The 18,863-nt window shown below is 36.0% G+C and overlaps 1 protein-coding gene across 7 annotated transcripts in view; it reads left to right on the plus strand.

Moving 5' to 3' along the window:
* The window catches only part of SEC24B (SEC24 homolog B, COPII component), a 78,865-nt gene that overhangs the window by 29,039 nt on the left and 30,963 nt on the right, over window positions 1-18,863 (plus strand). For 4 of the 7 annotated variants that reach the window (XM_081557353.1, XM_081557639.1, XM_081557457.1 and 1 more), the window contains exon 4: window positions 17,792-17,872. In XM_081557353.1, coding sequence (XP_081413479.1) covers window positions 17,792-17,872 — 81 coding nt within the window. Of the gene's footprint in view, window positions 1-4,784; window positions 4,890-17,791; window positions 17,873-18,863 lie in introns of all 7 variants that reach the window. The other 3 variants (XM_081557113.1, XM_081557208.1, XM_081557295.1) reach the window with 1 other exon arrangement.

An 18,863-nucleotide genomic window follows, 5' to 3' on the forward strand; every position in this document is an offset into this window, starting at 1 on the left:
CATACTTTTATCTCACAGGTAGTATCTCCACATAACCTAATTGGCAAAGGCAGTCCTCATTTTCAAACCAGTGAGACACATTTTATTCTTTGTCAAATAGTCTGATTTAATTTTTAATCCAATGAAATGTGTTCCTAAAGTTTCAGGAGGTATCATAAACTCCACTGAGAAATAAATTTCATCTTATATCTCATAAACCAAAATTACTAAAAGCTGTCAAGTTTAAACGTCAAAGTTATTCTTTTTTATAGTAAGTTATAAAAACTAGACAGTGAATCAATATGCTGTTTCTCATTGCCAAATTTGAAATAAGGCATTGTAATATGTACCTAATATCAGGCTATTTGTGAAGCAAGGACTGTTTTAAAAAGCATTGTATTCCTGTGGTAAAATACATGCATAGTGTTAGTTGCTCCAGTCACGTCCAACTCGCGACCCCATGTACTGTAGCTTGCCAGGCTCCTCTCTCCATGGAATTCTCCAGCCAAGAATGCTGGATAGGTTGCCATTCCCTTCTCCAAGGTATCTAAAGCAGATTCTTTATCTTCTGAGCCACCAGGAAAGCCCCAAATATATGCATAGTGTTTATCAAACTCTTGTTATTTGTCTTTTTTTTTAGTATTTAAATAGGAATCATGCATAAAAATTAGAAATAATTCTATTAATTTCATCAGACATAGTAAAAATTTGTACATATACAAATATATATACAGTATGTTATATATTTTATAAAATATATATAAATACTACTAAGTACTAATAGGTTTATTGTTGTTGTTTAGTTGCTAAGGTGTATATGACTCTCTTGTGACTCCATGGACTTGTAGCTCACTAGTCTCCTCTGTCCCTGGGATTTCCGAGGGAAGAATACTAGAGTGGGTTGCCATTTCCTCCTCCAGGGGTTCTTCCTGACCCAGGGATAGAACCCATGTCTCCTGCATTGGCGGGCAGATTCTTTACCACTGAGCCACCTGGAAAGCCCAGCTAATAGGTTTACCTGCTAGTAAATTTTTTGTTGTTGTTTTTGAAAGAAGGTAGAAAAAAGTAAATACTGTATAAAATAGAAGAAGATATGAAATGATTATAATTATTATAAATATTTTATGATAAAATGTGTTGTAAAGTACTTTATTGAATATCTCATAGACTTTGAGAGAAAGCCAGTGTATCTTGAAAAAGACTGGTAGCCCTAGAAAATATTCTACTTGTTTTTAAAGGAACTGGCATTACTCAAAATATTGCTCAAATTGGTGGAAGGTTCTTTTTCTAATGACTCGCCCTAGGGATAAGTATTAAGAATAGTTGAAAATAATTGTTTTCATTTAAATATACACAAAAACATGTTTTTGAAGTTCAGTAGTAATTGTAGCGAATACTTGTATAGTATTTACTGTATTTCAGATTCCATTCTAAGATTTAAAATATATTACTACATTTAATCCTCCCAGCAACCATTTGAGGTAGTCATTGCCCCGTCTTACAGATGATATAAATGAAGAACAGAGAGGTTAGTAATTTGCCCAAAGACACACAGCTAGTAAGTGGTATTTCTTGGAATTGAACTCAGAGACCCCATTTTATCCATAATGTCCTGCTGCTTGTCTATTTAATATTTCTTACTGTTTTTGCTTTGTTCTCATTGAACTCTGAAAAGCAGTTGCTTCTTTGATAGTTAGTGGTTGGGGCCTGTATACATGCAGAATCATTAAATAAATCATTACTCCCACTACCTTACTTTTCAATATTTCTGAATTAATAAAGCCAACCCTGTTTCTAATATGTTTAATTTTTAACTGAAGCATGTATGGCAAAGTAAAAGAAAGTCTGTAGATTTAAGGTGCTTTGATTAATCATTTAAAGAAGGAGGAAACTTTCCTATTAAGATTTAGGATAAGTTAAGAGAATGTGTTTCCTTTGTAAGTTGAGAAAAAATCTGTTCTTAACACAAGTACTTTCTTAGATGGATAAAGTATAGGAAAGAAAGTACTGTGGAAAGTGATTCCCGTAAAACCATTCTTTTCTGGGAACCCTTGCAAAGTCTTCCGGTGTAGGTACTTAGAAGACTAGATTAGGAAAGGTAACAGTCGCTCAAAAGTCTGAGCTCTTGAATTTAAAAAAGCTAGCCTCCTCAAGGGATTTGTTTTCTCTTTAGACTGGTTTTATTTATTCCCAGTGTAACTGTATCTAGGGAACAGTAAAGATGCCTTTTATTAAGCAACTCCAACTCTCTGAAGAGAGTATTTCAATGATAGGTAGTTTAAAGAGAATGTCTTTTTTAAAATATTGGGGACCTGTGAGTAACAGATTCTTTATCCTGTCATTCAATCTGTGAAACAATGTTCTGCCTCTTGGTTTTCTAGATTTATATCTTGAAAACTCAGACAGAATAAAATAGGAATGTGGCTTCGCTTCCTTGTTTGTTGGTGATGGTGATGGTGGTAGTTGAGGTGGGAGGTACCCCATATACATTTCTACAGTGTACTGTGTACAGTCTAGAGCAGGGCATTTAAATATGGATTGATTGCTTTTCTGGAACTCTTACCATTCTTCTGTAGATTAAATAGAATGTTATATTCTTGTGCCACTAGTATTCTAAACTTTTAGCAAAGTTTACTTAAACGAGCAAAGAAAGGTTAAATTCAGAGCAGATTGAGTCATAATTGGGAAAGAGCTTAAATATTGATACATTCATCTCTAGCACTTCTCAAAAAAGATTGCATCTTTTTAGGACAGGAAAATTAAGTATGTTGTGAGACATTCAGTTAATATAGTATGTTGATAACCATTGAATGATCTAAAATGATATAATAAATAATATTACTCTGTTCCATCTTATTTTTAGGTTTGTTCCAGTGCATTAAGTAGTTGCTCTATAAAAATTTTTTTTTTGCTTCCAATTAAGCATTGGATATTTTTCCAGTAATATGTGAAATCTGTTTTTATTCAGTAAATCTGGAAAAAGAGGAAAATATTTATCTTATAACACATATAGGTTTGCCCTATGGTTTGACTCCTCTGATTAGATACAAAATCAACAGTCTACACAGTCATGAAAAGAATGGATTTTCTTCCTGTTTTTTGGCCTCTCTTAGCTTAGCACAGTAGATGGAGATTTCTTGTTTTCTTCTTTCTCTTGTTTCTTATTATATACATACACATACATGTACTTTTTAAAGTGCAGTGCTAATTGGTGTTTTGAGAAAGTATTTCATTTTTAAAGAAGTCCTTAAATTGAAGAATTTTTCTATAAAATATTTTTACTGTTAGCGTGTCTAAATATAAACTTAGTGTATTTAATCTAAAGTCTAATATTAGTCAAATTTTCATTTTAACTAGGCTTTTATTAGAGGAACTTTCCACTCTGAATTTGGTCTTTCAAGGTATCAAGTTTATTTTTTGTGTTGCCTGAACTTACTTCGCACTGATTTTTACTTTTTCAGGTGAATTTGTGATAACTGCTATTTTATCTGTATTTAAAACATATTTCAGCAAAGCTAGCAGATTTATCAATGATGTCTTTAGTCATGAAGATCAAAGCTTTACTCATATACAGTTTAACCTTTGCTCTCTTCTAAGTTCAGACTTTACTTCATTAAAATTTTTTTCTTATTATACATATGAGTTATGTTTCTCCATGCTAATTAAGAAGGTCTCCTGAAAAAAAAAAAACAAACGAGCATGAGAGGACTACCACTACCACATGATTTTTTAGTGAGGCAGGGCTTCATTGTGCTTCCAATATTGTGAAATGTTCTTGAAAGTCCACATTATTTTGCTGGGTTCTTTTTTTTCTTTTTCAAATTGAGCTCTAAGATTTTTCTTTGTAAGGATGTTTATTCTTATTTATGAAGAGTATGTATTTTTAAGTGTGTGTATATATATATATATATATATATATATATATATATGTTTTAAAATTTTTCCCTCTTAAAAATTTTGTGGATCTTAGTTTTTTGTCCTGATTTTGCTAGAATAATTAAATAATAAAAATATGCAGCCAACTTTTTTGTTTTAAAGGGAGGTATTCTACAGTTACCAGTTGTGCCTTTTCCATAGGCTGCCTTCTCTTGCTGTATCTCACACTGCAGACCAGTCTCCTTCACTTAATTCAGACTCACATGTAGGCAGTAGGCTGATGCTGAGATGATTTGCTATCTCTGAAAAATCACTTTAATTGTCTCACTTGTAGGGGCACAGTTAATAAGCACCCGTCTTCTTTTTTTTTTTAATCTTTTCAGCTTGTACTCTGAGCAGAGAACTATGCTAGATACAGTTCTTTTCTTTAACTGTCATTCTTTTTCCGTTATGAGAACTGAGTTACCATCAGGGTGGCATTAGCAGAAGGAAGGTACCAAGTATTTGTATGTGTGTTGTATGCTGTATAAATTCATTTCAGTAGAAATGATCACTACTCACCAAGAATACATGGTCCCAAAGGAAGTATACCACAAGGGCCCCAAGGTCAAAGAAGGTAAACATGTGTAGAGCTCAGTAAAATGTTCAGAGAATATCAGTGGAGTTTCCTAAATATTATTGGTGTCAGACATGGTGCTTTTTTTTTTTTTTACACTTAAACTAGTTCATATTAAAGCTGCTTTTACTAAACTGCTTCGCAGAGATTTCTAACAGTTTCAGTTGTGATTATAAATTAGCTAATATTAATATGCATGCTGGGGTGTTCTTTGGAATGTCAGAGTTCTTTCTCACTTTTGATGCAATATCAAAATTTTATTTCTCATCTTTCCTGTTGGTTTGACTCTGTGTTTGTGCTTTCCACTTTACAGGCATGCAGTATGGTGAATATGTTAATAATCAAGCTAGCTCCGCACCAACTCCCTTGTCATCAACTTCCGATGATGAGGAAGAGGAGGAGGAGGATGAGGAAGCAGGTCTGCTTTAGCTTTACCCCAGTTCTTGAACTTTTCCTACTCAAGTTTTCTTTTTATGTCCATAGTCTTACTCGTCCTTAAAACAACATGTCTTTGCAGATTTAGCTCAATAGATTGGTTTGGGTTATAGAAGGTGGGGGGGGTCACTGGAGCTGTTTTGCTTGTTTTGTGTTTCCTCTTTTGGACATCTTTACCATTTTGTAAGTAACAATGCATTTTTCATGATGATAAAGTGCTTTCTTCTTCAGAAATTTATTTTCTCTCATGCCACATGCTAAGGAATGAGTCCTGACTAATGCTTTTGGCTGATGATTGCTGTAGCACCCTTTTAGGAATGTTTTATTTTCTGCTTTGCATGCTACTGTGGGATAATCAAAATGAATCATGTGGGTTTTATAAAACTGATACAAAAATTGGAGAGCGTTTCTCTGAGGTCTGTCTTTGTGGCCCATCTTGTCATATATTTTGAAGACCCCAAATTTGTAGTTGTTTTCCTACTTCATGAAGTAGAAGTTCACATCTTACTAGTTGAAGAAATTGTGCATGCAATGTGTTGCAGCCTGTTTAATATCGTTTTCTACCTTTGATAAGCATAACTGCTGAATTTTAAGTAGTTCAGTTCCTCTGTTAATTCTAGTATTTTAAGACTGAATCAATAAGTGATGATCTTTCAAGTTATACATGACCATGATTCTGTTATCTTTATAACCTAGTGGAGGGATTTGCTCTGTAAACAGTCTGTTTAAATAGAGCTTTCTGTTTCCTTTGCATTTTTTAAACATTCAAAGCCTTATGCGTGATTTGTGGGGGCAGGGTGAAAGTAAAGGGTTCCAAAAGGATGGTATTTTTTTCTTCCCTTAAAAATCCAGATACCCATTTATCTTTATGAATTTTTGGTAGCTTTTTATTTTATATAATTTCAGTCTTACAGAAGAGTGGAAGAAACTACCATATATACTTTACCAAGATAAACCATTTTTGCCTCATCCTCTCTGTATACATTTTTTCCTGTGTCATTTGAATGTAAGGTGGAGATACCATGAACCTTCACCTCTAAATATTTCAACGTGTATTTCCTAACTGTAAGGACAATGTCTTACATAACACAAGCATAATATAGTTATCAGGAAATCAGTCACTGTTACCTTAATATCTGTTACACAGTTCGTAGTCAAATCTTAACAGTTGTCTCAATAAGATCTTTTATAGCTGTTTCCATGGCCTAGGATCCAGTCCAGGGTCATGTGTTGAATTTAGTCGCTATTTATTTAGATTTCTTCAACCTACAACAGTCCCTTAACCTTTCTTTATTTTTCTTGACTTTGACACTTTTGATTAAATTGAAATCACGCATTTTTGAAGATTACCACTGAAGTAATGTGTTCTCAGTGCCTCCTGTCAAGAGGCACATGATGTTGATTTGTTCCCATATTGATGATGTTAACTTTGATGACTTGATTAAGATGGTGTCTGCCAGATTTCTCAACTGTAAAGGTCTTCTCTTTTCCCTTGAAATTAATAAGTAATTTTTGGGGAAGTTCTTTGATACTATTATAAATATCCTGTTCTTTATTAAACTAGCCTACATTAGTTTGAACATTCTTTGGAGATTTTCTAGTTCTAACATTCCTTTGTTTATGAGTTCAGGTTTCACTGTGAAGAAGAGCTTTCTCTTCTCCCTTTTGATTTCTTTGGGTTTATAATGACTCATGGATTCTTGTTTTATTCAGTGGGTAATAATCCATTACTGTCATTAGTTATTCTAATAGCAGTTTGTCCTAAACCTGGCCAGCGGCAGCTCCTTCAAGCTGTCTTTTAAAAATGTTCCCATGAATCTTTAAGCACTTATTTTAAGTCTGTTAAGTCCTCACTAAGATGTTCCTAGCTCATCTTGTGTTTGGGCTGCTGCAACCTGGGATATGGACCATTTCCTTCAGTCCTGGTACCTGTAGTGGAGAATGGTATTTTAGGAACCAAGATCATACTGTAATGGATGGCCCTTGCTGCTGATGGGCCACTGCTCCCAGGCCCTGGTATTGTAATTATTTAATGCATGTATTATTCAGATCCTACATATGTCTCAGTTTTTACTCTTATAATCCTAATTTTACACACTTCAAAAATGTGTTACTTTGTGTAATGTTGTCAGTCTAAATTGCCCCTGTTTTTGTTCTGCTGAATAATTAGGTGCATTGGTTGAAAATCCTATTTTCTTAGATGGAAAAAAAATCAGAAAATCAAAAAGATTTAGCATTTATGGCTTTTCTCCTGTCATCTTACATTATTTAACTAAACCTGTGGGGTTTTGTATCATTTCTTCTAGATTCAAACCCTGATTTTGTCACTTACTAGCTTTGTGACCTTAGATAAGTTTCTTAAACTCATTGAGTCTCAATTTACTCATCTTGTCAGTGGAGAATAATAGTAACAATTACACATGATTGTTTTGAGGATTGAAGGTGTTCTCTGTTAAGAGCTTTGTCTGGCAAATACTAAAATCTCTCTAAAAATTAGTTGTCATTAATAACATTGAGAATATGTTCTTATCTCAGTTTTATTCTTCCCTACAATCCTGCAATGCAGAGATAATTGGCTCCATTTTGCAGATGAGTTGATTGAGATCTGAACAAAGCATTTGCCTCAAACTAGGTCTCTCTGTCTGCAGAGAGGTGTGAACAGCATAGTCTTCATCTCCTAGTGAGAATATGAAGCCCTGAAGTAGAGGGGACTAAAGAGCACATGGCAGTGGTCACCGTGGTGTTACTTAAGTATTGTCTTCCTCCTTTGCCTTTTTATCATGCAGCAAAATAGTAAGGGCTTCCCTTGTGGCTCAGCTGGTAAAGAATCCGCCTGTGATGCAGGAGACCTGGGTTTGATCCCTGGTGAATGGAAAGGCTACCCACTCCAGTATTCTGGCCTGGAGAATTCCATGGACTGTGTAATCCATGGGGTCTCAAAGAGTCGGATACAACTGGGTGACTTTCACTATTCACACTAAAATAAAATAAGACTGTACTATGGACATTTTTCCTAGGATCCTGGTGTTATCTCGTTATGATTTGTAAATAAAAATCCTGTTTTTGTTGGTTGCAAATTAAAGGGACATTCTGAGTGAGGGGAAAGAAAAAACAGAAAGGAAATTTAGCTTTAAAATGATTTTTTAAAAGTCCTGGTCAGTTAAAGTATTTTTTCCATATGTAAAATGGTAAAAGAAAGTGCCTCAAATTGGTGTGGAGGTTACATGTAAGTAGCTCTCTGAAATAGAGAATTTGGAGTGCTCTATTTGCTAAGCATTTCAGTGGTGTGGTTTTTTTTTCCTGTAATTATTAGATTCTTGTATGTTTAGTTCATGTGAAATTATGCTCCAATTTTGGAAAAATTTGTTAAGCAGTAGTAAAATATCAACTAGCAGGTTTGGAAATCATAATATTAATATTCTTTATGCTGGGCTGTGTGTGCTTAGTCACTCAGTCATGTCCAACTCTTTGCGACCCCATGGACTGTAGCCTACCAGGCTCCTCTGTCCATGGGATTCTCCAGGGAAGAATACAGGAGGGGTTGCCATGCCCTCCTCCAGGGGATCTTCCCAACCTTGCATTAGAGGCAGATTCTTTACTATCTGAGCCACCAGGGAAGCCCATATATATTCTTTATAGTTACAGTTAAAGTAACTCTCCACTTATTTTAGCATTTCATTTATTAAAGCTTACGGTTTGCTTGAAAGTGTGTCTATTCAGGAGTCAAGTACAGGGATATTTCTTTAAAGCTTTCATTTCCTTTTTTTTTTTTTTAAGTTTTCAGATTTAAAAGAAAATTTTTATTTCAATTCTGATTTTACATTAACCATCTAATTATATCTTTAAAATTACATGCTACAAAGCTTCCTTTTTCAAGTTTCCTTGTTAATTGCATACTTGGAAACTGAAATAGGATTTTGTACTGGGGACAGTCTTATGTTTTGCTGGAAGCTTGTGAAAGTTCAGAATTGTTAGAGAATAAACTTAAATTTAAAGCAAGCAGATAACAAGCTGCTCATAATAGTTATATCTTAAATTCTTCACTAAGTTTATTCAGTTGCAGATATTCTATCCTTCGGTTGTTAGTGCTAGAGTGGACCTTTTGTGGACAAATCCTGTCATACCTGTAATAGTAAGGAGTACTAACTTGAAAATGGGAGTGAAAGGTAATCAGCAGTGAAATAAAATTGAGAAGTGAGATAAAGTGAAAGGGGGCAGTAAAAAACCAAAGACTAGTGCCAGCCCTAGTCCCTGGAAGACGCTATTGTCTAACACTGTCACCTGCTCCCCGTATGCCCAGTCGCCTTTCCTCTAGGGAATTTTCAGGTTGGGAAGAGGCCGGAGGACAAGAGGAAGTTCTCTCCTATAATGTGACAGCATGATGCTATATTTTGTAAATAATGTTAGAAGAAAAAACTTTTTTGTTCATAATGAGTTTTAAGGTGCTAGTCAGTTTTTACTTCACTTTCACACAGACTAATAGTAATTGTTCAGTGCCAGGCACTACCTCAGAGAGAATATGTTTTTGGTTGACTTGGTTATTTTGAAAGGTAATGCTGTATTTTGACATAGAACAGATTAAGTCAACTCTTATAAAGAACAGGACAGTATTGGCCTTATTTCTAACTTCCAAAGAAAATTGCCCCCCCCCTTTTAATAGTTCAAGTGTATCATGCAGTATTACTAACTATAATCATTATACTATACATTAGATTCCCTGGTCCCTAGAACTTTTATAATTGGAAGATTTTCTTCTTTGATCACATCTTCCCTTTTCTTCCACCACCCTTACACCGCTTGTCAAAGAAAATCCCTAAAAGGGTTCAATCTGACTTTGTCTTTTTATAATCTTATTTATTTTTGGCTGTGCTGGGTCTTCATTGCTGTACAGGCTTTTTCTCTAGTTGCAGAGAGTGGGGGCTACTCTCCAGTTGCAGTGCACAGGCTTATTGCAGTGGCTCCTCTTGTTGTGGATCACGGGCTCAGTAGTTGCAGCACAGGACTCGGTAGTTGCTACTCATGAGCCCTAGAGCACGGGCTCAGGAGTTGTGGCTTAGTTGTTCTTCAGCATGTGGGATCTTCCCAGACCAGGTATGGGACCCATCTCTCTTGCACTGGATGGCAGACTCTTTTACCACTGAGGTAAGCCCCAATCTATCTTTCTCTCTAACTGATGTACTACTATTTGATTATTTTAAAAAGTAAATATCTTCCAGCTAAATTCAGTACATATTTAGTATGTTTTTAAAATTTTAGAAATTGAGCACATGCACTGGGCCTGTGAAAGATGTAAAAAGATATCAGTGACATTAAGAACAATATTAGTTTGAGGGTCTTCGGTATTCACTGAAAACAAAATATCGTCATCTGTTTGCAAGTGGCACCTGTTACCTGAACACTGAGCCTGCAAGTGTCTGTGTATATGATTGCTATCACTGGAAACTCCAACTTTCCGTACAGTGAGAGAGGGCAGAGTATTAAAGCCATAGCAAAAGGAGATTTGGTACCAGTGTCCGGAGTTACAATTCAAAGGGCACATTCAAGTCGAAATAGTTATAGGATGGTAATTGGATATCCAGGCTAGCCCCAAAACTAATTAACTGAAATACTAAAGATTTGCAAATGCTTATTTTTTCCAGCTTGTCATAAATATATGGTATTTAATCAATAATATGGATTATGAGTTTTATAAATGCCTATGAAATAACTGGGATAATCAGTCAGTTCAGTTGACAGTCATGTCTGACTATTTGCAACCCCATGGACTGCAGCATGCCAGGCTTCCCTGTCCATCACCAACTCCCGGAGCTTGCTCAAACTCATGTCCATCGAGTCAGTGGTGCCATCCAACCGCCTCATCCTCTGTCGCCCCCTTCTACTCTTGCCTTCAGCCTTTCCCAGCATCAGGGTCTTCTCCAAGGAGTCAGTTCTTCACATCAGGTGGCCAAAGTATTGGAGTTTCAGCTTCAGCATCCATCCTTCCAATGAATATTCTGGACTGATTTCCTTTAGGATTGACTGGTTTGTTCTTCTTGTAGTCCAAGGGACTCTCAAGAGTCTTCTCCAATACCACAGCTCAAAAGCATCAATTCTTCAGCACTCAGTTTTCTTTATAGTCCAACTCACATCCACTGGAAAAACTGTAGCTTTGACTAGACGAATCTTTGTTGGCAAAGTAATGTCTGCTTTCTAGGTTGTCTAGGTTGCTCATAGCTTTTCTTCCAAGGAGCAAGCGTCTTTTAATTTCGTGTCTGCAGTCACCATCTGCAGTGATTTTGGAGCCCCCCAAAATAAAGTCTGTCACTGTTTCCATTGTTTCCCTATCTATTTGCCATGAAGTGATGGGACCAGATGCCATGATATTAGTTTTCTGAATGTTGAGTTTTAAGCCAACTTTTTTACTGTCCTCTTTCACTTTCATTAAGAGGCTCTTTAGTTCTTCTTTGCTTTCTGCCATAAGGGTGGTGTCACCCACATATCTGAGGTAATTGATATTTCTCCTGGCAATCTTGATTCCAGCTTGTGCTTCATCCAGCCTGGCATTTTGCATGATGTTCTCTGCATATAAGTTAAATAAGCAGGGTGACAATATACAGCCTTGACGGACTTCTTTCCCGATTTGGAACCAGTCTGTTGTTCCATGTCCAGTTCTAACTGTTGCTTCCTGACCTGAATACAGCTTTCTCAGGAGCCAGGTAGGGTGGTCTGGTATTCCCATCTCTTGAAGAATATTCCACAGTTTGTTGTCATCCACACAGTCAAAGGCTTTGGTGTAGTCAATAAAGCAGAAATAGATGTTTTTCTGGAACCCCTTGCATTTTTGATGATCCAGCAGATGTTGGCAATTTGATCTCTGGTTCCTCTGCCTTTTCTAAATCTAGCTTGAACGTCTGGAAGTTTTCAGTTCATGTACTGTTGAAGCCTGGCTTGGAGAATTTTGAGTATTACTTTGCTAGTGTGTGAGATGAGTGAGTGAAATTGTGCGGTAGTTTGAACATTCTTTGGCATTGCCTTTCTTTGGGATTGAAATGAAAACTGACCTTTTCCAGTCCTGTGGCCACTGCTAAGTTTTCCAAATTTGCTGGCATACTGAGTGCAGCACTCTTAACAGCATCATCTTTTAGAATTTGAAATAGCTCAACTGAAATTCAGTCACCTCCGCTAGCTTTGTTTGTAGTAATGGTTCCCAAGGACCATTTGACTTCTTATTCTGGGATGTCTGACTCTAGGTGGGTGGATGATCACACCATCATGGTAATCTGGGTCATGAAGATCTTTTTGTATAGTTACTCTGTATTCTTGCCACCTCTTCTTAATATCTTCTCCTTCTGTTAGATTGATACCATTTGTGTCCTTTATTATACCCATCTTTGCATGAAATGTTCCCTTGGTATCTCTAATTTTCTTGAAGAGATCTTTAGTCTTTCCCATTCTGTTGTTTTCCTCTATTTCTTTGCATTGATCACTGAGGAAGGTTTTTCTTATCTCCTTGCTATTCTTTGGAACTCTGCATTCAAATGGGTATATCTTTCCTTTTCTCCTTTGCCTTTAGCTTCTCTTCTTTTCTCAGCTATTTGCAAGGCCTCCTCAGACAACCATTTTGCCTTTTTGCATTTCTTTTTCTTGGGGATGGTCTTGATCGCTGCCTCCTGTACAATGTCACGAGCCTCTGTCCAAAGTTCTTCAGAGACTCTTTCTATCAGATCTAATCCCTTGAATCTATTTGTCACTTCCACTGTATAATCATAAAGGATTTAATTTAGGTCACACCTGAATAGGTCTAGTGGTTTTCCCTACTTTCTTCAATTTAAGTCTGAATTTTGCAATAAGGAGTTCATGATCTGAGCCACAGTCAGCTCCCGGTCTTGTTTTTGCTGACTGTATAGAGCTTCTCCATCTTTGACTGCAAAGAATATAATCAATCTGATTTTGGTATTGACTGAACTGGGATAATAAAAACCAGTTATTTTATTATTTCTCTGAAAAATGTTTTGAGTCCTGAACAACCAATTTATAAACAGATTAACAATGCTCCATATGTGAGCTTGATTGAAAACCCAAGAAGCTCACAGTCTGATTTGGAATATAGAATGAAATTACAGTAAGTCCTGTGTTAATCATGGTGCTTTATAGGAATATATAGGAGAATCTGAAACCAGATGCAGGGTGGAGATGACTGGGAGGGTTCTGGAGGGCAGGTGAGCGAGCTCGGGAGAGGCAGAGACACTTTTTTGAAACAAAACAAGAAGCATGAGAGATAGTAGTATATTTGGGGAACTTTAGCGAGTTTGGACCTATTGTTTGCAGAGGGAAATGACAAGAAGATTTGGAATGAAGGTGAGTAGGTTGGATAAGATCCTTAAGAACCTCACATTTCCTAGTAAGGAGTTTTTGGGTTTTATCTTGAAGGTAGTGAGAGGTCACTGAAGGAGATTACATGGGAAGATAACGTAACCAAACTTGCATTTTAGAAATGCAAATTGATTTTTCATTAACAGAAGAAATTGATTCGTGCTAGAGGCTTTTGAAATAAGGAATAAGCTAGTGAGAAATAAGACTAAGGTAGCAGAAAATTGGAGGAGGGAAGCATATTAAGTTTGGTCGAAGCTTGAGAATAAATGCTTGGCTTTATCAATCAGGAGGTTTTGTCTTGTTCTTTCTTTTCCTCTCTTGTAGCACTGTTTTAGGATAGGAAGAGGGAAGAGAAAAGATGAATAATGTTTTCTCAGTCTTTGGCTAGTAACTATTTAGTTTATATCTGTTATAGCTCTTTAATCTTAACATTAGCCCTGTGTAGTTATAAAATCTGTTGTTACAAATAATAAATCACCTCGAAATGTTAGGAGTCTTGTCCATTTTCTCTCGGGCTTCCCTTATAGCTCAGTTGGTAAAGAATCTGCCTGCAATGCAGGAGACTTGGGTTCGATTCCTGGGTTGAGTAGATTCCCTGGAGAAGGAAATGGCAACCCACTCCAGTATTGCTGCCTAGAGAATCCCATGGACAGAAGAGCCTGGCAGGCTAGTGTCCCTGGGGTCACAGGAGCCGGACATGACTTAGCAACTAAACCACCACCACGCATTTTCTCTCAACTGCCAAGTGGTAGAGGTGGAATTGGCTTATACTTTTTCCGTGTTTTATACATGTTATGAGGAAATGCAATTTTAAATTGCCTCATTAATTTCAAGTTGAAAAATATTAATAAGTGCATTTGACTTTATTGACCCGAGGAGAGAGAATGGCTTAAAGTCTTTTTTAGAAGGCTTTAGTGTACCATGGTTTGTTTTCCCCCAGCTTCACAGATTCTGAGCTATTTACTTGACCTTCTTACTTTTGACTCAGCTCCCGCTCTTTTCCAGCTTCTTGTCTTCTCTCAACCTGTGACATAGAGCCAGTAAAAGAATGAGAAAAAATGTTCCCTGAGTGTCACATCCATTTGATCTCAGAATATTTGTTATCAGTAGCTGTAGTGTGAAGTGACTGAGGCAGACTGGACCTAAAGTTTAAGAGTGGCAGCAAGTACCAGAGCTTCTCATTGAGCTAAAACTAGTTTGGATGCAGAAAGCAGTATTTTACTTGGTATCATGGTTCCAAATATCAATATAGTAGCATAGCTGCCTCTGTGTACTCGTAGGGCAGCATACTGTGATTACTCAGCCAGTACAGTGTATGATTACAGCACAGCTTGCAAAGTGCAGGAATTTGTCCCAGCCCCACTTTTCCTTTAGCTGCCATAAGTTTGTTTTCTATGTCTGTGAGTCTGTTTGTGTTTTGTATATAAATTCATTTGTATTATTTTTTAGATTCTCTGTATAAGTGATATCATACAGTGTTTGTCTTTGTCTGTCTGACTTCACTAACTACAATTTTCTCTAGGTCCATCCATGTTGTTGCAAATGGTGATATTTCATTCTGGTTTTAATGGCTGCATAGTGCTCTGTTACATATATTTATATATCACACCTCCTTGAGCCAGTTGTCTGTTGATGGGCACTTGGGTTGTTTTCATGTCTTGGCTGTTGTAAATAGTACTGCTATGAACATTGGGGTGCATATATCTTTTCAAATTAGAGTTTTTGTTTTTGTCTGGGTATATACCCCCAGCAGTAGGATTGCTGGATCATATGATAGCTTTGTTAGTACTTTTTTAAGGAACCTCCATACTGGTGTCCATAGTGGTTGTACCAGTTTATATTCCCATCAACAGTGAATGAAGGTTCTCTTCTCCACACCCTCTGCAGCATTTCTTATTGGTAGAGTTTTTGATGATGGCCAGTCTAATCAGTGTGAGGTGATACCTTATTGTAGTTTTGATTGGCATTTCTCTTAATTAATAATGTTGAGCATCTTTTCTTGTGCTTATTGGCCATTTGTTTATCTTTTTTTTGTAATAAATATCTGTTTAGATCCTTTGCTCATTTTAATTTGATTATTTGTCTTTTTATTGTTGAGTCATAAGAGTTCTGTAAATATTTTGGATATTAGTGAAAGTCACTCAGTTGTGTCTGACTCTGCGACCCCATGGTCTGTAGCCTGCTTTGTTCCTCTGTCCATGGAATTCTCCAGGCCAGGATACTGGAGTGGATAGCAGTTTCCTTCTCCAGGGGATCCTCCCAATCCAGGGATCAAAGCCAGGTCTCCTGCATTGCACGGTGGATTCTTTACCGTCTGAGCCACCAGGGAAGCCCAAGAATACTGGAATGGGTAGCCTATCCCTTTTCCAGGGGATCTTCCTGACCCAGGAATTGAACTGGGGTCTCCTGCGTTGCAGGAGGATTCTTTCTTTACCAGCTGAGCTACCAGGGAAGCCCAAGTTTGGATATTAGACCTTTATTAATTAGATATATGATTTGATATTCTCTCATTCTGGGGTTATCTCTTAACTTTCTTGATAATATCTTTGGAACACAAGTTTTTAACTTGATGAAGTCCATTATATCTATTTTCTTTCTTTTGTTGCTTCTGCCTTTGATGTCATATCTAAAAATCTACTATTGCTTAATCCAAAGTCGTGGAGATTAACTCCCATATTTTAAGAGTTTTAGCAGTTAGGTCCATGATAATTAATTTTAGCATAAGGTGTAAGAAAGGGATCTAACTTCAGTCTTCATTTTTTCATATCCTCCTCCTCTCAGCCCTTGGCAACCACCAATCTACTTTCTACCTCTGTAGATTTACCTATTGTGGGTATTTCATATAAATCATACATGTGACCTTTTGTGTCTGTCTTCTTTCACTTAACATGTTTTCAAGGGTCATTCATATTGTAGCCTGTGTCAGTACTTAATTCCTTCTTATTGCTGAATAATACCCATTGTATAGATATACTACATTTAATCCATTTTGTTTATCCATTCATCTCCTGGTGAATATTTGGGTTTTGGTATATTGTTTTTTAATCCTATTACTTCAAGACTTTTGAAGCTTGCTTCTTTAGATGTAAATTCAGCATGCTTCTTTAGATGTAAATTCACAAATAAAAGGAACAAAAAGGAAGAGCGCATACATCTCACTCTTAATTAAGAGGAATGACAAAAATATGCAACAATTTTCTCTTTACCACCAAGAAAGCACTTTGTGTTAATGTCTTTTGCCTGTTATTTATTTTAGAGCCCTCATGGTTTGTAAGTTGCTTAATATCCACTGCCTCATTTAAGCATCACAAGAACATTAAAAAGCACACATAGGGCATTTAAAAAATTGTTCTTGTTTTCCAGGAGAGAGTATTATTGATGATTGTCACTTACCCATACTTGTGTAGCACTTAAGTGGCAGAGTCTAATGTAACTATAATCTTTTGCCTCTAAATCATGTTATTTACTAATAACAAAATGTTCCTACACAAAGAATTTTAGCTATTATGCCCTGAGTCAGTACACTGAATTCTTGTAGTTAACCTAAATTATTCAATGAAAGATATTGTGCATACCTATTCTTTTTATATCACAATTGAAAATTAACCTAAAATATAGTTTTAACCCCAGTTACAATATTGGTATTAAGAGCTAGGGATCATCTCTGTAACTCAGAATTTTGTCTTCTGGTGAAAAAAGCCAACACAAGAGAGGGGCTGTATGCATTTTCAGTTTTATTCAGTAGTATATACTTTTGTGTATCTACCTATGTTAACTATAGGCTTTCAATAAAGTATTTGTTGAGTGAATAAATGAGAGGATTTATATTGTATTCTACTATCTGTGTGACATTACTAAGTTTTATCATAAATTGCCACTGGACATTCCAATTAATCTTACAAGTTTTGAAATGAACACAGTAATAAAAGTTTTTATAGTCTAACACATATTTAATAGAATACCACTTATTTTTGTTATCTTATTAAAATAGCAGATATTATTTAATCTTTATTGAGCAGATGAATAAGCCAAGACATAGAAAAGCTTAGTAACATGCTAGGTGGCAACCTAAGCCAGAGATTCCTCTTATGTGGGTTTCATACAGCTATGCTGAGTTATAAAAGTCATTAAAATTTAATTATCTTAAAATAGCCTGATATTGATAAGAGGTATTTAATAGCTTGCGATTTGGTAGAGCCTGTCTTTGAGGTGTGATTATATTAACATTTCTATCATTCTAAATTGATACGTGTGTTTTACTACTTCTAAAGTTATATATCTTTAGGATACCTTCATTGTGTCTGATTAAATTTTATTCTACTCATCAGCTCCGTATTCTTCCCACTTTCATCCCCTGTTCTTATCAGAAATTTATATATGGTTTTTAAAATTTCATTAAACATTAGCCATCTCATGTTTTTAGGATCAGGAATTTTCCTAGATCAGAAAAACATCTTTTTTCAAAATTGCCCAAGGCTGCTTTAAGATACATGGTCATTTTAAACTTAGCAGATATTTTGATTCTCCTTTTAGGTGTTGACAGCTCTTCTACGACAAGCAGTGCTTCTCCAATGCCCAACAGTTATGATGCTCTAGAAGGAGGCAGCTATCCAGGTAATTTGTTTTGTGCATAGTTGAAGTTTATTTGAAAAGTTACTGACCATCAATTACTTTCAAACATGAACACTTACTGTACATAATTAGCAGGCTATATTTTTAACAGAGAAAGGAAACATTTTCCTGTTATTTTCAGCCTTAATTTTATGGTGTAATTGTCATGTAACGACTATGGATGCTGTCTATGGGAGGCCTAAGGAAATTTAGTATTTGATTTTTGTTACCATGCTCTTTATCCTTTTCCTCTTTCTAGAAGACTTAATACTGAATAATCTTTCTCATCTTTCTCTTCTTTTTTATGCTAATAACTCCTTAAATTTATATTTCTGTTCTCATGCTTAGGTCCTTGAATTTCTTCCAACTAGCCTCTGAGTATTAATAGTCTTTGACACTTTACTCCTCCTATGGCTCCTGCCTGCCTCCACCGGTAAATAGATTAACCAGTTTGGGGGTAGATTTTGGAGGCATTACTTCTAACCATATCTGAAAATAACTTTGATCATCATGTAGGAGCAGGAGTGGTGGATAGTCTTAAAAAATCTACAAATTTGACTTCTATAATGGATAGTTGTTTCATTCTAGCATCTTGTACTGTTATTTTCCTTATTTGTCTGTCTTCTAACACCCACAGCCTGACAACCACACCTGACCTTCTGCCTTTCTTTTTAATGATTCCAAACTTTAGGACTAACAAAACAACTTTTTATGCTCTTCTCTTTCTTATCACATTGGTAATTATCCAGGATGAAGCTTAACTGAAATTGGAATGTGCTGGACTTCACACCCTGTCTTGCTATCACTGTCATATGAATCAGTAGAAAACTTCAGTCTTCTCAGCTTAATATAGAGTTCCCTTTTAATATTTGAAGAATATTTAAATGAGCTACTCAGTCTTTTGTGGTTAAGGATTCTTTCCCCTAGGGATCTGTGGATCTGTGTGTGTGTGTATGAGTGAGAAGTTGTGGACCATTCCAAAAGCAATCCTCAT

The sequence above is a fragment of the Giraffa tippelskirchi genome, chromosome 1 (genome assembly GCF_054371585.1).
Source record: "Giraffa tippelskirchi isolate mGirTip1 chromosome 1, T2T-mGirTip1v1.2.pri, whole genome shotgun sequence".
Lineage (NCBI taxonomy): Eukaryota > Metazoa > Chordata > Mammalia > Artiodactyla > Giraffidae > Giraffa > Giraffa tippelskirchi.